This window comes from Carassius gibelio, chromosome A12 (genome assembly GCF_023724105.1).
Source record: "Carassius gibelio isolate Cgi1373 ecotype wild population from Czech Republic chromosome A12, carGib1.2-hapl.c, whole genome shotgun sequence".
In the NCBI taxonomy this organism is placed as follows: Eukaryota; Metazoa; Chordata; class Actinopteri; order Cypriniformes; family Cyprinidae; genus Carassius; species Carassius gibelio.
Genome location: NC_068382.1, coordinates 19,024,627 through 19,038,600, shown reverse-complemented (window position 1 = coordinate 19,038,600; position 13,974 = coordinate 19,024,627). Strand labels below are relative to the sequence as shown.

The 13,974-nt window shown below is 37.4% G+C and overlaps 1 protein-coding gene across 1 annotated transcript in view; it reads right to left on the bottom strand.

The window, feature by feature from the left end:
- The window catches only part of LOC128025394 (ankyrin repeat and fibronectin type-III domain-containing protein 1-like), a 66,502-nt gene that overhangs the window by 19,853 nt on the left and 32,675 nt on the right, over window positions 1-13,974 (bottom strand). Inside the window, exons 7-14 of the mRNA XM_052611724.1 lie at window positions 12,240-12,368; window positions 8,993-9,185; window positions 8,101-8,311; window positions 3,899-4,093; window positions 2,583-2,696; window positions 1,929-2,026; window positions 1,594-1,684; window positions 523-630 (exon numbers count right to left, since the gene is read on the bottom strand). Of these exons, the coding sequence (XP_052467684.1) occupies window positions 523-630; window positions 1,594-1,684; window positions 1,929-2,026; window positions 2,583-2,696; window positions 3,899-4,093; window positions 8,101-8,311; window positions 8,993-9,185; window positions 12,240-12,368 (1,139 nt within the window). The remainder of the gene's footprint in view (window positions 1-522; window positions 631-1,593; window positions 1,685-1,928; window positions 2,027-2,582; window positions 2,697-3,898; window positions 4,094-8,100; window positions 8,312-8,992; window positions 9,186-12,239; window positions 12,369-13,974) is intronic.

Genomic DNA, 13,974 nt, shown 5'->3' with positions numbered 1-13,974 from the left:
TACAGAAACTTTTGTGTGTGTGTGTGTGTGTGTGTGTGTAAAAAACAGTTGTGCTGCTTAATATTTTGTGGAAACCATGACATTTTGTAATTAGGATTATTTAATGAATAGAAAGTTTGAGAGAACATCATTTATTTTAAACAAAAATATTCAAATCAAATTAAACATCTTGTCTATTGAAGGCACCTTTTCTGAATAAAAGTATAAAAATAAACACATTTTGAACATAACATTTTGATCTCTTACATGTATCTTACACAGACGTTGATGTAAATCCACTAAAGTTTCTCACAAGAGACATCCCATGTGCTCCAGAGCCTTGCTACGTCACATAACTGCTCATTTCTCAATCTCCTTTTTCTAAAAAATTATATAAATGAAATTCCCAGGAAGCTAAAAAAGGAGCATTTGTGAATATTTGTGTGAATGAGAGATAGTGTTCTTACACTTTGTGTATCTATGTGAATCAATACGATTGATCTGTATGTGTGTGTCTGTGTTTGTGTGTGTGTGTGTGTGTACCTCCACAGCAGTAGTGCTGGTGTGTGGCTCGAACCTGCTGTAACAGCCTCTCCATAGCCTCAATGTGTCCTCTCCTCTTGCTTTCTCTCCCATCGCAGTCCTTCCAGTCTAACAGAGAGCAATATCACACAAGACTCAGCTTTAGATTTGTGACATGTTCTAGATGTCAAAAAAAAAAAAAAATGTAATTTGATTCAGTCAGATGGTCCTGCAAATGCTTAAAAGTCTTAAGGCCCGTTCACACCAAGCACGATAATTATAAAGATAACGATAAAGATATAGTTCTAAAAATCGTTCTCAATATTAAAGAAGAGCAGAGTCCACACTACAACTATAACGATAAAGGCATAGAGAAATGGTATCGTTGGAATCATTTTCAGAACGATTTTTTTCCAGCTGATGAATGATACAAACATTGACATCCAATCAGAATCCACCCTGCTATTGCTATAACGAGCTCGAGGATTTAAAGCGGCAGACGCACGTGCGCTCAGAATAAACAGACGATATCGTTCGCTGGTGTGGACGGCTGGACGCTAATATCGTTATCTTTATAGTTATCTTTAGTTATCGTTCTTGGTGTGAACGAGGCTTAAAATACCCCAAAACAATCCAAAAGTATGGTGAAACAGTGTTGGGGGACTTACTGAACAGCAACACGTTATCAAGAGAGGGTCAATTGAATGCAATGTATTATAATGAGTATAAAAAAAACTGTAGCTGTCTCTGTGTCTGTATTGCGTACATGCAGTTTTATAATGCTGGATTTGTTACTGACGCAACACTTGTCAGTTTGTTTTTCTTTGCAGTGCTTATTTGAAAGCTTAAACTCAAGGCCAGATTGTTAAATAATAGCGCAGTCCTATATCCAAGGATGTTGGCTAAAATCAATATAATTTTCTTTCCTTTTATCTGACATAATAGTTGAATTAGAAGCACAAAACTATGCTGACGCAAAGCTCAAAGCTTTGAGAACTTTCCAGTCAGTGGTGTTTGAAGCTGTAGTATGCTTTTTTATAAATTATCCTTTATTGTGGTACTTAACAACTGTGGCTGCTCTTCAGAACTTACTGGAGGGAACAGCAGAGGGAGGTTGAGAGAGTTGTGCCGGACCCCAGCCTTTCATATTGTAGGCAGACACTTGAACGTAGTATTGTCTACCCTGTAACAAACACGAAAAAAAATATCTAAGACATAATTTACTTATAACAAGCTGTACTACCAGTGGAGTTCTGTGGACATAAAATAACACATAACTGACAGCAGACATATAGACCAGACAATAATCTTTGTGTTTGTGGCTACAAGTGCACAAGAGACGATGATATGTTATTCTGAGAAAACACAGTGACTCGAAGCATCTATCTCTGGATAACAGTAAAGTCTACAAAGTAATTTGAGCTCACCGTGGTAAGACCTGTTATTGTGTGTTTCAGGGACTGAAGATTTTCGAGGATCAGCTCTCCGGCTAATAAAGAGAAGTCCTTCAGACAGCTCCATTCCACTGCAATAAACGCCATCATACATTATACAGAGTTAAAAGCTGAGAACATCAATAAATGAGTGCATCTAAAGAACCAAAATACGACAGAATGAAACAGGACCATGACATCATAAACTACAGAAATTCCAGCTAAAACAATTTCATAGTTTGAATAACTAGATATTTATATTAGAAAATGTGAGTGGTTTTCGTCCATGCATATTGCTAGGCTGCTGTGGGTCATTGCTAAGATGCTCTAGATGGTTCCTAAGGGGGATTTACAGTGGCTGTGCACTGATACATATCTCCAACTCTCTAAATAATATTCAGATGCCTAGATATGACTTGTGATGTTCCTTTAATTTAAGTCCATGGGTTTGTTCACCTATTAATCATCTTTTGAAATTAAGAGAAACTGCAACTGTAAACTGCCAATAAAAGTAATAAAACACCTCTTCTCCACCCCTTTCATACAGTTGTTATACCCACTGTAATAACAATTTAATTTAAAAAAAACACCCTTTCTCAATGCAATCAGGTATATGTGTCTGTAATACAGACAAATGGCTGCACTGACCTTTGTATTTGGTCACTACAGCCGAGTTCATGCTGGCAGGTTCCTGAAAGCTAACAGTGAGAGACGTGCTGCCGGTCACACTCAGACGCACCATCAACGGAGCCTCCGGTGGTCCTGAAAGAGCCAGTTCAAAGGTCACATAGCAGAACTTGCACATAGCTTGCATTGTGCTTTTAGGGTGGGGAGTACAATAACTGTTGGTAATTAAATAACCATAAATACAGGTGATGTTTAATTATTATGATGTGTGACTTATTATGCAAAGTAATACATTGTCAGGTTGATTCCCCGCAAGTATAAACATTGTTCCGACATCAAAACATGTTCTGCTCTGTTTGAGCATCTCAGCCAGCCCAGCTCAGCAACGATAGCTATGTTTTTGGGGCGATTTCCGTTAGAAAGATCAATTGAAGTGTTTGAGTGTCTGCACACAAAAGTGGCTCAACTTACAATTTATTTTCACAATTAATGAAAATAAAGTTTGAAATTGCTTAAACCTTTAAATAGACATCTTATTGTCCTTCAGAGGTGGAATGTAATATCGGTTTATTGCTTTTCTGTTGACCTGCTGTCAGTGTAAATGGAGCCACTGTCTGCCCAAGGGGAATCCAACAGCAGTGGAGAACTGCAAAAAGGGGTGAAATCCACTCATTTCAACAGGAATCCATTATGCCTGAGGGTAGACAATTTTTCAACGCAGATATCATGTTGAATTCAAGTTGCTCATGCAAATTCTGCTTTCTTTTTTTAAAGTAAAGGGGGATTATTTTTTTCTATACCCACTTTATTTGCACATGCAAGCTGTTTGTGACTCCATCTTCTTGTTAGCACCTTCATATTGTACAGCTAATGGTGCTCTTGTGTTACCTAAAAACCTTTTCAGAGATACCGCTGAGTATTTCTTGGCAATCCGAGAGTGTCTGTGACAAAGCGATGCTGATTTATCGCGGCTGCTTTCACTTGAGGTTGTTTACAAAGAGAAGCCAACGAAACTCACCTGATTTAACAAGTAATCAATATGACAGGAGGGTGAGAGGAACTATCTTGTGTGTTCCCAGCTCAAGGGTCATTTCAGGCCAATCAACCTGATATTAATATCAGTGGGCCAAATGATCATAGTGGCTTGTTTGAAGAGTATTCACATTCTAATAAAGTTAACAGGAATAGATGACCTTTCAGCAGATAGTGATAGATTAGACAGGACTGATATTAAAAAAGGCTAGTTTTCTGTGTAATTGTATTGTATCTTAACATATGAATGACCTTTCCTCTCCCTGAAAGGTTAGACAACAGTAGCAGTCTCAGGTTTAACTTACGTGCATGCTCGAATCCCGTGCGCATGCGCTTGTAGAGTTTGCATCTCCACTCCCAAGCTTTGAGCTGTTTTTCCTTGTCAGATGTTTCCAGGCTGAGACTTTCTCTCATAACCTGGGTGGACAGGTCGCTGGCTCTCCTTTGGGCTTCCTGCACCAGCGCTGAGAGATGGGCATCTCTGCTCTCCAAACTGACAACTGAAACACAACACAGAGGTCTGGTAATGATACTTTTGTATGATTACAAAATGTATGATTTTTTTCTTTTTTAGCTTCTGGGCAACCTTGTATCTCAGTTTAACAGTGAGGTGTAAAGTCAAAATGTGTTACTTCAAACCTGTATAGTGTAAAAAATACAGGTTCTCTGCTATGAAATGAAAATTAAATACACATTCAAGCTCTTGTACAATAGAGCACAACACTGGTCACCCATTTTTTCAGTGGCCTATGTACTAGAATTTCCTCTGTGGGCAGTAAAAAGGTTTTTCCATCAAAGAGTTTTTTAAGCCTTGAACCAAACCAACCAGCTCGGAGATGAACACAACATTACAATTCGACTGGAAGCTAAATTACCTGAAAACAGGCACTAGACTGCATACTTAAAATAATTTATAAGGAAATGAAGCTATCATTCCATGACACATTGAGATTGACGTAATACAAAAACTATAGTACAATATATAATGACTTTATAGTTTTAGTTGTAAAAACAATATATTTTGAGTTTGTTGCAAAATATATATGCATTTTGAGAGTGTAGGGAGTAGAAATTTGTTTTCAAATTTATATTTGTTCTTTCTCTCTTGAGGAGTGAGTAGTGTAGGTTTTTGAGCTATAATAATAAAATAAAAAAATATAAAATGAATCAAAAATCAAACAAAGCAGAACCAAATAAACAGAGCATGGTTTACACAGAAAATTAACTCATCAAAACTCAGCAAGAAGGCCAACAAGAACATATCAAACATTCAATAATGAACAACTACATAACCAGACCAAACACATAACCACATAAACCAGTAAGAAAAACCAACACATGACAAATCAATAAACCATAAGAAATACAACCAGAATAACAAAACAGAAACAAAGATACAAAAAAGCTAGATAAACTTCAAAATAAGAGACAGATACAATTATTATGAGTAGTGAGTTTCTGAAATAATATTTACTTCACACTTGTGGCTTCTACAGAAGAATGAATCATAATTTAACAGCCTCGTGGTAGCTCTATCTCGAAGGGTTTATGCATTACTGCCGAAAATCAATTTCTCTATGGAGACAATGACTAGGACATTTACTTTCTGGAAACCTAATGAAGCATTACGCTCCATATCCAAAAAACAAAACAAAACAAAAAAAGTATTAAAAAACAAGCAAAATTGTTTTGTCACAAAAAAAAAAAAAAAAATCAGTTTAGGCAGGGCATAAAAGTTTTCGCATGCAAATTCGTCAACTTGTTTATAATCAAAACTGTAATGTGAAAATGACATGTATCTCCAACTTACATGAACCAAAAATAAAAGTCCTAATTGAAATGACAGGAAGCCCATTACACTACCATTAATTCTCCCAGCTCACACTCCATGTGTCAGCATAGCAGTGTGGATGAATGTACTCTACGGTCGTCTGGAACACACAGGACTGTGTTTGGCCATATAGATTTGTCATGGTAAAATGAATACTGCCTGACCAGACCTCCTCATGGGCTGTGAATACGACTGCATTTTCTTTCAGAGTCTTAGTCATAGACCATGACAGCAAAATAAACAAATAAATACATGGCTGAAGAAACCCTCTTTCACTGGCCCAGCCCGAACCCCTGGAGACGGGAGCTCTCCGGGGGAGATGATAAAGTGCGTGTTGTCAACTCAAAAAAAGAGGGTCTAACCTAGCCGGTCTTACACGGGGGTCCAGGGCACAGTGGAAAAGGTTGATATTAGCTGCCTTGAGGTGCAATTTCCTGTGCTCTGAAGATTGACATCTGGCTACTACATGCGGTTAATTGAACAAACTATAAATTAATGGGCAAGTCGGCACTGTCACACACAGTTGGCATTGTTGGGACTTTGGGACAGCCCTAAATATAGGCATTATGGGCCCCAGTCTTGTCCATAAACATGCTTTAACATCAGTCTTCGGTCAGCCCCCTAAACTGTCAGGCGTCTGGCTGATTGATTTACTTGACACTTCTGGCTTGACATAAATATAAATTCCAAAGCCCAGGAGGGGAAAATACGGCAATGTTTGTTTTCTGTTTGTTTACAAGGATTGGATTGTGCCACGATGAACTGTTTTGAAATTTAACTGTAGCCCGGGTACAATAAATCACTTTGTATAATTGCCTCCTGTTACATGCATAATTGGAAAAGTCAAACCATTAAACGACAAACCTTGTTAAGATTTTTGTGAGGGATGCCGTGTGCTGTCTACCCCACCCCGGCCTTGCTCAGACTGCAGTACAGTACTCCCTGTTAGGTCGCAGACAACATTCGGCTTTTTCAGGATTGCGCTGTGGACTGGAGGACTTTTTTTTCACGTCTTTCAAGGTAAGAAACACCTGTTCTACTGTTACAATAGACTCATGGACTGAATATGCTGTTGATTATTCCAAGGGCAATGGGCGCAGATATTTTTAACAGATCTGTTCTTGATGCATTAAAACCTGATATCCGGACCCAAGTTGTCACAACAATTTTTATATGCATGTTAAAAAATATGCATGAATGACAACAATGATTGTTTTATTATAAGCGTACAGTATGTGACACTGTACAACGTTATTACCAAAATATTACATAATTACATAATTCATTAACTCATTAGTGGTCACGACAGATGTCAGTAGATGTTTAAAGTAAAATTATGCGTGCTTATGGCAGCTTTCATGGAAAAGTTTATTCTAGTATTCCTACTTGGAGGCGATTATTACACGAGCCCCTAAAGCAAAGTGCCAAACACTCACTTCGGCTCAGTCTGTTTATCGTCAGCTTCATTCTAAACAGCTTGTCCAATTACAGAGCATCTGCTTTTGGTCACCCAAGCCAAACAGGAGCGTGTGACACAAGAAAAACCTTTTGATGGTGAAGAAACTGCATAGAATGCACTTCTGTTCCTTAGGGATGAAAATGTGAAGATAAGCAAAACATACAAAAGTAACCTAAGATAATAAGTAATAAAATCAAAGTAATACAAATTTAAATGTTAATAGTAAATAAAATGCCTAATTTAATTTAATTCAGCCAAAAACACAGAATTACTGCTTCTGTAAAAGAGATTTTATTGTATTACTGTGATATTAACTGTAAAACTGAAACATTTTATCAAATGTGACTAAGTTTTATTAAATTGAACTGTATATATATATATATATATGTAGAGAGAGAGAGAGAGAGAGAGAGACTATTTAGAACTACAACTGTTTAATATTAAATTAATAAATGTAGATATTTTATTGCTAAACTGACTTTTTAAACCACTTAATTTAATTTTATACAATTTAAATATTTAAATCACACAGTGTGTTTAAGTGTTAATACAATGAATACTACATACTATGTTTGTGTGCATATGTTTGTGTATATGTGTGTGTGTGTGCGCCTATATATGTATGTAGAACTAGTATTCTAGTATAGTATACAGTACTGTATTCATTTGGAATATATATTTTATATATCAATATGCAACAGCTGACATTTAATGAGGGGACACAAGACTTAATACATTAAATCAAATACTATCTATCTATCTATCTATCTATCTATCTATCTATCTATATATATATATATATATATATATATATATATATATCTATCTATCTATCTATCTATATCTATATATATATATATATATATATATATATATAAATTACTAAGAAAATGCTAGTATTTCAAAATGTTTTGTTTTAGACACAGGACTTAAAAAGAAAGACAAACGAGATGAGAATGAAAACACAGCTGAACGTAATGAAGAAATCAAATCGGTAAACATGATGACAGACAGGCAAACAGAGAACAACGTCCAAACAAGGTGATATTGTGACACCACCGTGACAAATGTTCATAAAGGGCTAGATTAATTAATTGATTCACTCCAGTCAAATTACATTTTAAACCTCAAGAATGGCTCTTTAATAATGAAACACATTAGACACACTGAAGGACTTGACTGTTTGAAGCTCATCGCTGTTAAATATGCATACTCACAGTGAGGGCTCTCCTTCCCTCCAGCTTTGAGTAGCAGTTTGGCTATGGGGACGTTGTTGGTCATGATGGAGATGTCCAGAGGTGTCAGACCTTCACTGTTGGGAGTGTTGAGGTCCAGTTCATCAGCTGTGTACTGAAACAGCAGGATCTGTACGGCATCCAGGTCCTGCTGTTCAACAGCCTCAAACAGAGCCTCACTGCTCTGAAAGTTCTGAGGAGAAAAAACGGTTTGAAGGTAAGCAGCGGCACTCATGATAATCTAAGTAGTCATTTAACAGAACTTTTTATACACTGTAATTTGCAGAATATTTGTTACAGGAACAGTCCCCCTATTGCACCTTTGCCCCTCACTCAGACAACATGAAAAAAAGAGCACAGATTGCCAATAGATGATTTCTCATGGGTTTGACCTACAACCATACGATTAGTAGCACAGATCTTTAACCAGGCGTGCAACAGAAACTACTAGTACCCCGATCAATTAATGCAATAATAAATGAACAATTCAAATGTGAATTCATAGTTTCTGAGTTTCTTAGCAGTTGAGTTTCTGCTCTTCAATTGTGAGTTAAATCCATGTATGAAAACATATGCAGGCAGCGAGGGTGAAAGATGTATTTGGGCACTTGAGTCAACAAGAGGATTGCTAGACCTAGTCGTATATAATCAGTGACATTTGTGTAAGCTCTGAGAGCATGGCACAGCGCTGACAGTCTCATGGGCATCCGAAATGTCACTCCAGTTTTAAGCATGTCATGTGTAAGGTCAAGTGAATGTTAATATCAATTGATTATACAGTTTATTAATGTAAATGTTGGCTAATGTCAGCTTTTTACTGTAAGAAAAATGGTGAATTATTGATGAATAAAAAAAAAAACATTAAGATACTCACAGATACTTTACGGATCCGATCAGATCGACCAAAAAAGTAGACATCCTCAAAGGAGGAGTGGCTTCCCTTGAGCTTCTCTGAGAGGTTTCGGTAGAGGCGCTTGGCAGCACTCGGGGAGGCGGGACCTGCCCCCTTCTTAGTCTGCGTCAGCTGCAGGTTCTGCATCTGTTGGGTCATACTAATGGAGAAGTTCCTGTGGAATTGAGAAGGGAAAGAGAACAGACAAAACACATTTAGGTGTGATGACTGTTACATCAGTGCAGTTAAGGGGGTGCTCTCAAAATAAATTAATAGCATGTGTTTCGGTATGCAATTTATGACTAATATCTGAGTCAGCAGTGTCTTGGTGACAGATGGCCTGGCCACTGGATAGTCATTAATTCCTCAGCTCAAGCATAAAGCTAGCTGCAAAATAACTGCATATGCACAGGTATTTTATTTTGAAAAGAAAAAGCAAATATGTGACATCTAAATAAACTTTTCTGATATCTACACTACATTTTCATAATGTTTTTTTTTTTTTTTTTTTTTTTACAGAAATTAATTTAATTCACTTTAATTCAGCAAGAATGCATTCAATTTATCAAAAGTGACATTTACAGTGTTACAAAAGATTTCTATTTCAAATCAATGCTGTTATTCTGAATTTGATTATTGAAAAAATCCTGAAAAAAATGTATCACTGTTTCCAAAAAAATAACTGTTTTAAACTAATAAGAAAGGTTCCTTGAGCAGTGAATCTGCTTTTATTTTATCATGTGACACTGAAGAGTAAGAACTGATGAAAATTCAGCTTTGCCTTAACATGAATCAATTACATTTGAAAATATATTAAAATTGAAACAGCTATTTTAAATATTTCACGATGTTACTATTTCTGTATCAGATAAAAAAAGCTTTGAGCATAAGAGATTTCATAGGCATAAACTTCATTCCTTCAAAAGATTTTAAAGGGGTCATATGACGTTGCTAAAATAAACATTATTTGGTGTAATGCTATGTGTTTATGCGGTTGAAGGTTCAAAAAACACATTATTTTCCACATAATGTACATTATTGCTGCTCATCTATGCCCTGCCTTTCTGAAACTTGTCGATTTTTACAAAGCTTATTGTTCTGAAAAGCTGATTGGCCAGCTATCCAGTGCATTGTGATTGGACAAATACCTCAAGCGTGTGATGGAAATGTTACACCCCCTACCAATCTGGTATGTAGCATTATTTATCAGAACACCGGTGCGACAGGACAAAAACAATAAAAAAAACAGTATAAACGAGGAATTTGTTGCATCCCGTGTGGATAATTACGAATTATAATTACTCACACTGTCTTTCTACACATTTCGCATCGCGCTGCATAAACATAAAACCATGTCTGCATTTGTGATCGGAGAAACGACAAACAACAAGCACTACTTTACACTGTTTAAAACTCTCGCTTGAATCATTTGTAGCAAATTCTTTAAATATGAAACCATACTTACAGACTGTGAGTCAGAAGCGCCAGACTGTGGAATTGCCCCACTTTATAGAAACAGACTCCATTTTGTAGGCTACTCTCAGAGGAAACAGTCCTCATCCTCTGTATAATGTGCTGCACACATCTGAATATTTGGGTTGAACTGTTCCAGAACAGAATACAACTTAACCACTGATTTCTAGTTGTGTCCTCTTTTGGAAGGCCAAATAAAGTAGCTTTGCTTTCACAACAAAACACAGCATCCCGACAACATGGCGGGTGCAGCAACAGTGAGAAAGTTATGCTACTTTTTTTTAATGAACATTTGGGTGGTGTTCTGCAAATTTTCCACATTGTGACATGGAGATGTGGGGGGGTGTAGTCGACTATTACATTTTATAAAGAATATCTCTTTGGATTTGAGACTTTAGTCTTTGCAACTTTACAGATCTTTATGCACCAAGAGCTTGTAACACTCCAAAGAGAAAGGAAAAATTTAAATCGCATCATATGACCCCTTAAAAAAAGAAAAACTCATTTCATGGCATTATTACTCAACATCAAAACTGATATCACTCAGTGATCCAAAACAATTTAATTAACAATGGCAGCCAGGCCAAATTGACCTAACTGCAATTCGTAGATACTTTACTAGGTGGCTAAATACAACATCACTCGCATGAATTTGTATGATTTGTGAAAAATCTTACATATATTATGAGGTGGCAAATTTGTATGAAAGATTACCCCTAACCCTGTCCTTAAATCTACAGATTCAATCCTTACAGAAATCATACAAATTACATTTGTATAAATTTGCTACCTTGCGAAATATGTATGAATTGGTCGTGAGACAGCACTGGCCAGACCGAGGCCATCACTGCAGGACAACATAATCTGGTTATCAAGGATATCCTCAGTGTTCTTATACTATAATGAAATCCTCCAGGAAATCAATTAATTCTGAGCTAAGAATAACAGTATATATAGACAGTGAATTTATAGTAGCTGTTGAGAGAATCCAATTTATAAAAAAAAAAAAAAAAAAAAATGGCCGCACATATGTAATATGTTTTGCTACATCCCAAAAATGTATACATTTGTGAAAAAATACTCTGAACACCATCAATCACTCCATGACATGTGAAAACAATTCATATAAATGCCTGAATAAAAGACAAGATCTGAAACATTTGTCAAAACATCTGGTGCGAGTACACACTGTCTGAACAGAGCATAAAAAAACATGCTGTTAAAAAAAAAGAGAACTTGAAGTCCTCATTATTGAAAAAAAAAATAATAATAATCTCGCAATTACATCGAATTTGTCCTTAATTGACATTCCCCTTAAAAGCTATGGAACCGAAGGGGATCACTGTGGTATTTCTCATCTCAGCGCTCCATAATCCTGTCAGACATGACATTAAGGCAGTGTCCTTTTTTTTTTTTTCTTGTGCGCAGTTTTGAGTGTGCAAACACCTACTCAGTGCACTAATAATATTGCACTCTGCAGTGCCAGAGTGAAGCCTCTGACACAACTGAGTATTCAAGCGAGCAAAGTGAGAGGTCAAATCAGAGTGGTGCTCTACGGTTATGCCTTGAATACAATAAGGCCAATCAAAAAATGAAAAATGCAGCTGCCTGGATGACTGAGAAGCACCTGTGGGAAGCAGCATGGGGGTGATGGGTAATTTTAGTAGCACTTAAGAGGGGAATTGAACTGTGAGGAAAAGTACACTTGAAGTAAGAGACTGCGGACGGACGAGAGTGAAAGCGATTCTCAACTCACCTGTCCAAGCTCTGAGAGCTTCCCGCAGCGCCAGAGAGGAGGAAGAGGGGTCTGAAATCCTTAATCAGCGCAGCATCGCTCTGCCTCTGGTTGAGTCTCTGAGCCAGTCGGGAGATTCTACTCTCAGATCTGATGAGAGAAAGTCCAGTTAGATGTGGGACAGTGTTTGATTCAGGACACTGGAAGAGGAAAAGGGTCAAAACAGACACCCCTGCTCTGGAGTCGCCCGGAGTACCAGGTGTTCACCGCAGCTCTCCTCTTCACGAGCATCTCGCCACGGTGTTGGCTGGCTAATGTGCGGTGAGAGGAGAGGAGATGGAGGGGGGAGGGAGAGGGAGAGAGAGAGAAAGAGAGAAGGAGGGGGAGAGAGGGGCATTCTGCAGGCACTAGGATGAGCGACACAGAGACAACAAAAGCACACAGGCGTTTAACGCGAGATTCCACTGAGCATGCCCAGAGCACGCTGTGAAAGCGATGGGGTGGGGGGGGACCTGTTGTTCCAGTTCTCTCATTCTTCCTCTTATCTGCAGAAACAGGCATCTAATCCCCAACATAACAACAATCTGGTGTTCTGACTTTCATGAGTGGACCTGAGTTGGATCCACAGGTGACTTGCCTCTCATGTACACATTTGCACAAATTTGCAGTTTCAAACCCTACTGAGCTGTCTGTCAACACAGTATTTTAAGACATCACAGGAGGCCTGCTCCAAAGGTAGCAAGCATAATTATTAAGATTATGTTTCGCCCCCTCTGGGTGCATTTTATACTAAGGCGCTCAACCAGCCACCACTGAGTTTCCATCAGATTCTTGGAAAAAGAGATGAATACAAAGGTCATAGCCTCTGACCACACACACTGGTGACACGACTGCCTAAACATTTAAAGATATTATTTAAAGAAAAATATTCAAATAATTATAGAAAGAATACAAAATAAAAAAATTCTAATCAAGATAGATAGACAGCTTCAATTAAATTAGCATGCAGTGAGGCAGTTCACTAGGTTTTGGGATTACACATGAATCACAAAAGCAAGCTGATGAAAACTCAATTGTGGCTAGTTGAACTCTTCAATTTAAAATGTGGCCAGAGGGCAAAATGCATAATGCTCCAACTTAATTGAGGCATACTTCAAACTAAAACATGTCCTAATTTCCCCCTCGTTGATGATGTTGTTATAATAATGATCAGAACATTACGGGAAAAAAGGTTGTTTGTGTCTCTGTATTTGTGAAGACCCTTAGGTTTTAAAGCAATATTGAAAATGAGTGCTCAATCACTGCATGTAATGCTTTTAATCCATTAATACTGACTTAATAGCTGGAATGCTTGACTGTGTGTTTAGTGCCCTAGTGCACAAAAGCATGCCCTGATTTTTATTGTCTACAAAGGCCAATGGAAAATTACAGTTCCATTTAGGAGATTTCGAAGACTTTTTAGAAGTAATACTAGCTTTTCATGATGAAATCTGAATTAGACTACAAAAAAAAAAAAAAAAAACATGTTTTACTGTGGGAGGATGTGCTCAGACTTTACTGTGTCTATAGTCGTGACATGGTGTGAAATGGATCCCCGGGGAAAAGGAATATTATACTAATATGGCTTATCTCTCCACCTACTTGGATATTAGTAAATGCTTTAATTTCTCAGAGAATAGCTCAAGCCATTTTTTTCGCATGCAAAATGGTCACTAAAACAAAGAAGAGCTAAAGGCAGTCCTCCTCCATAGTTGGT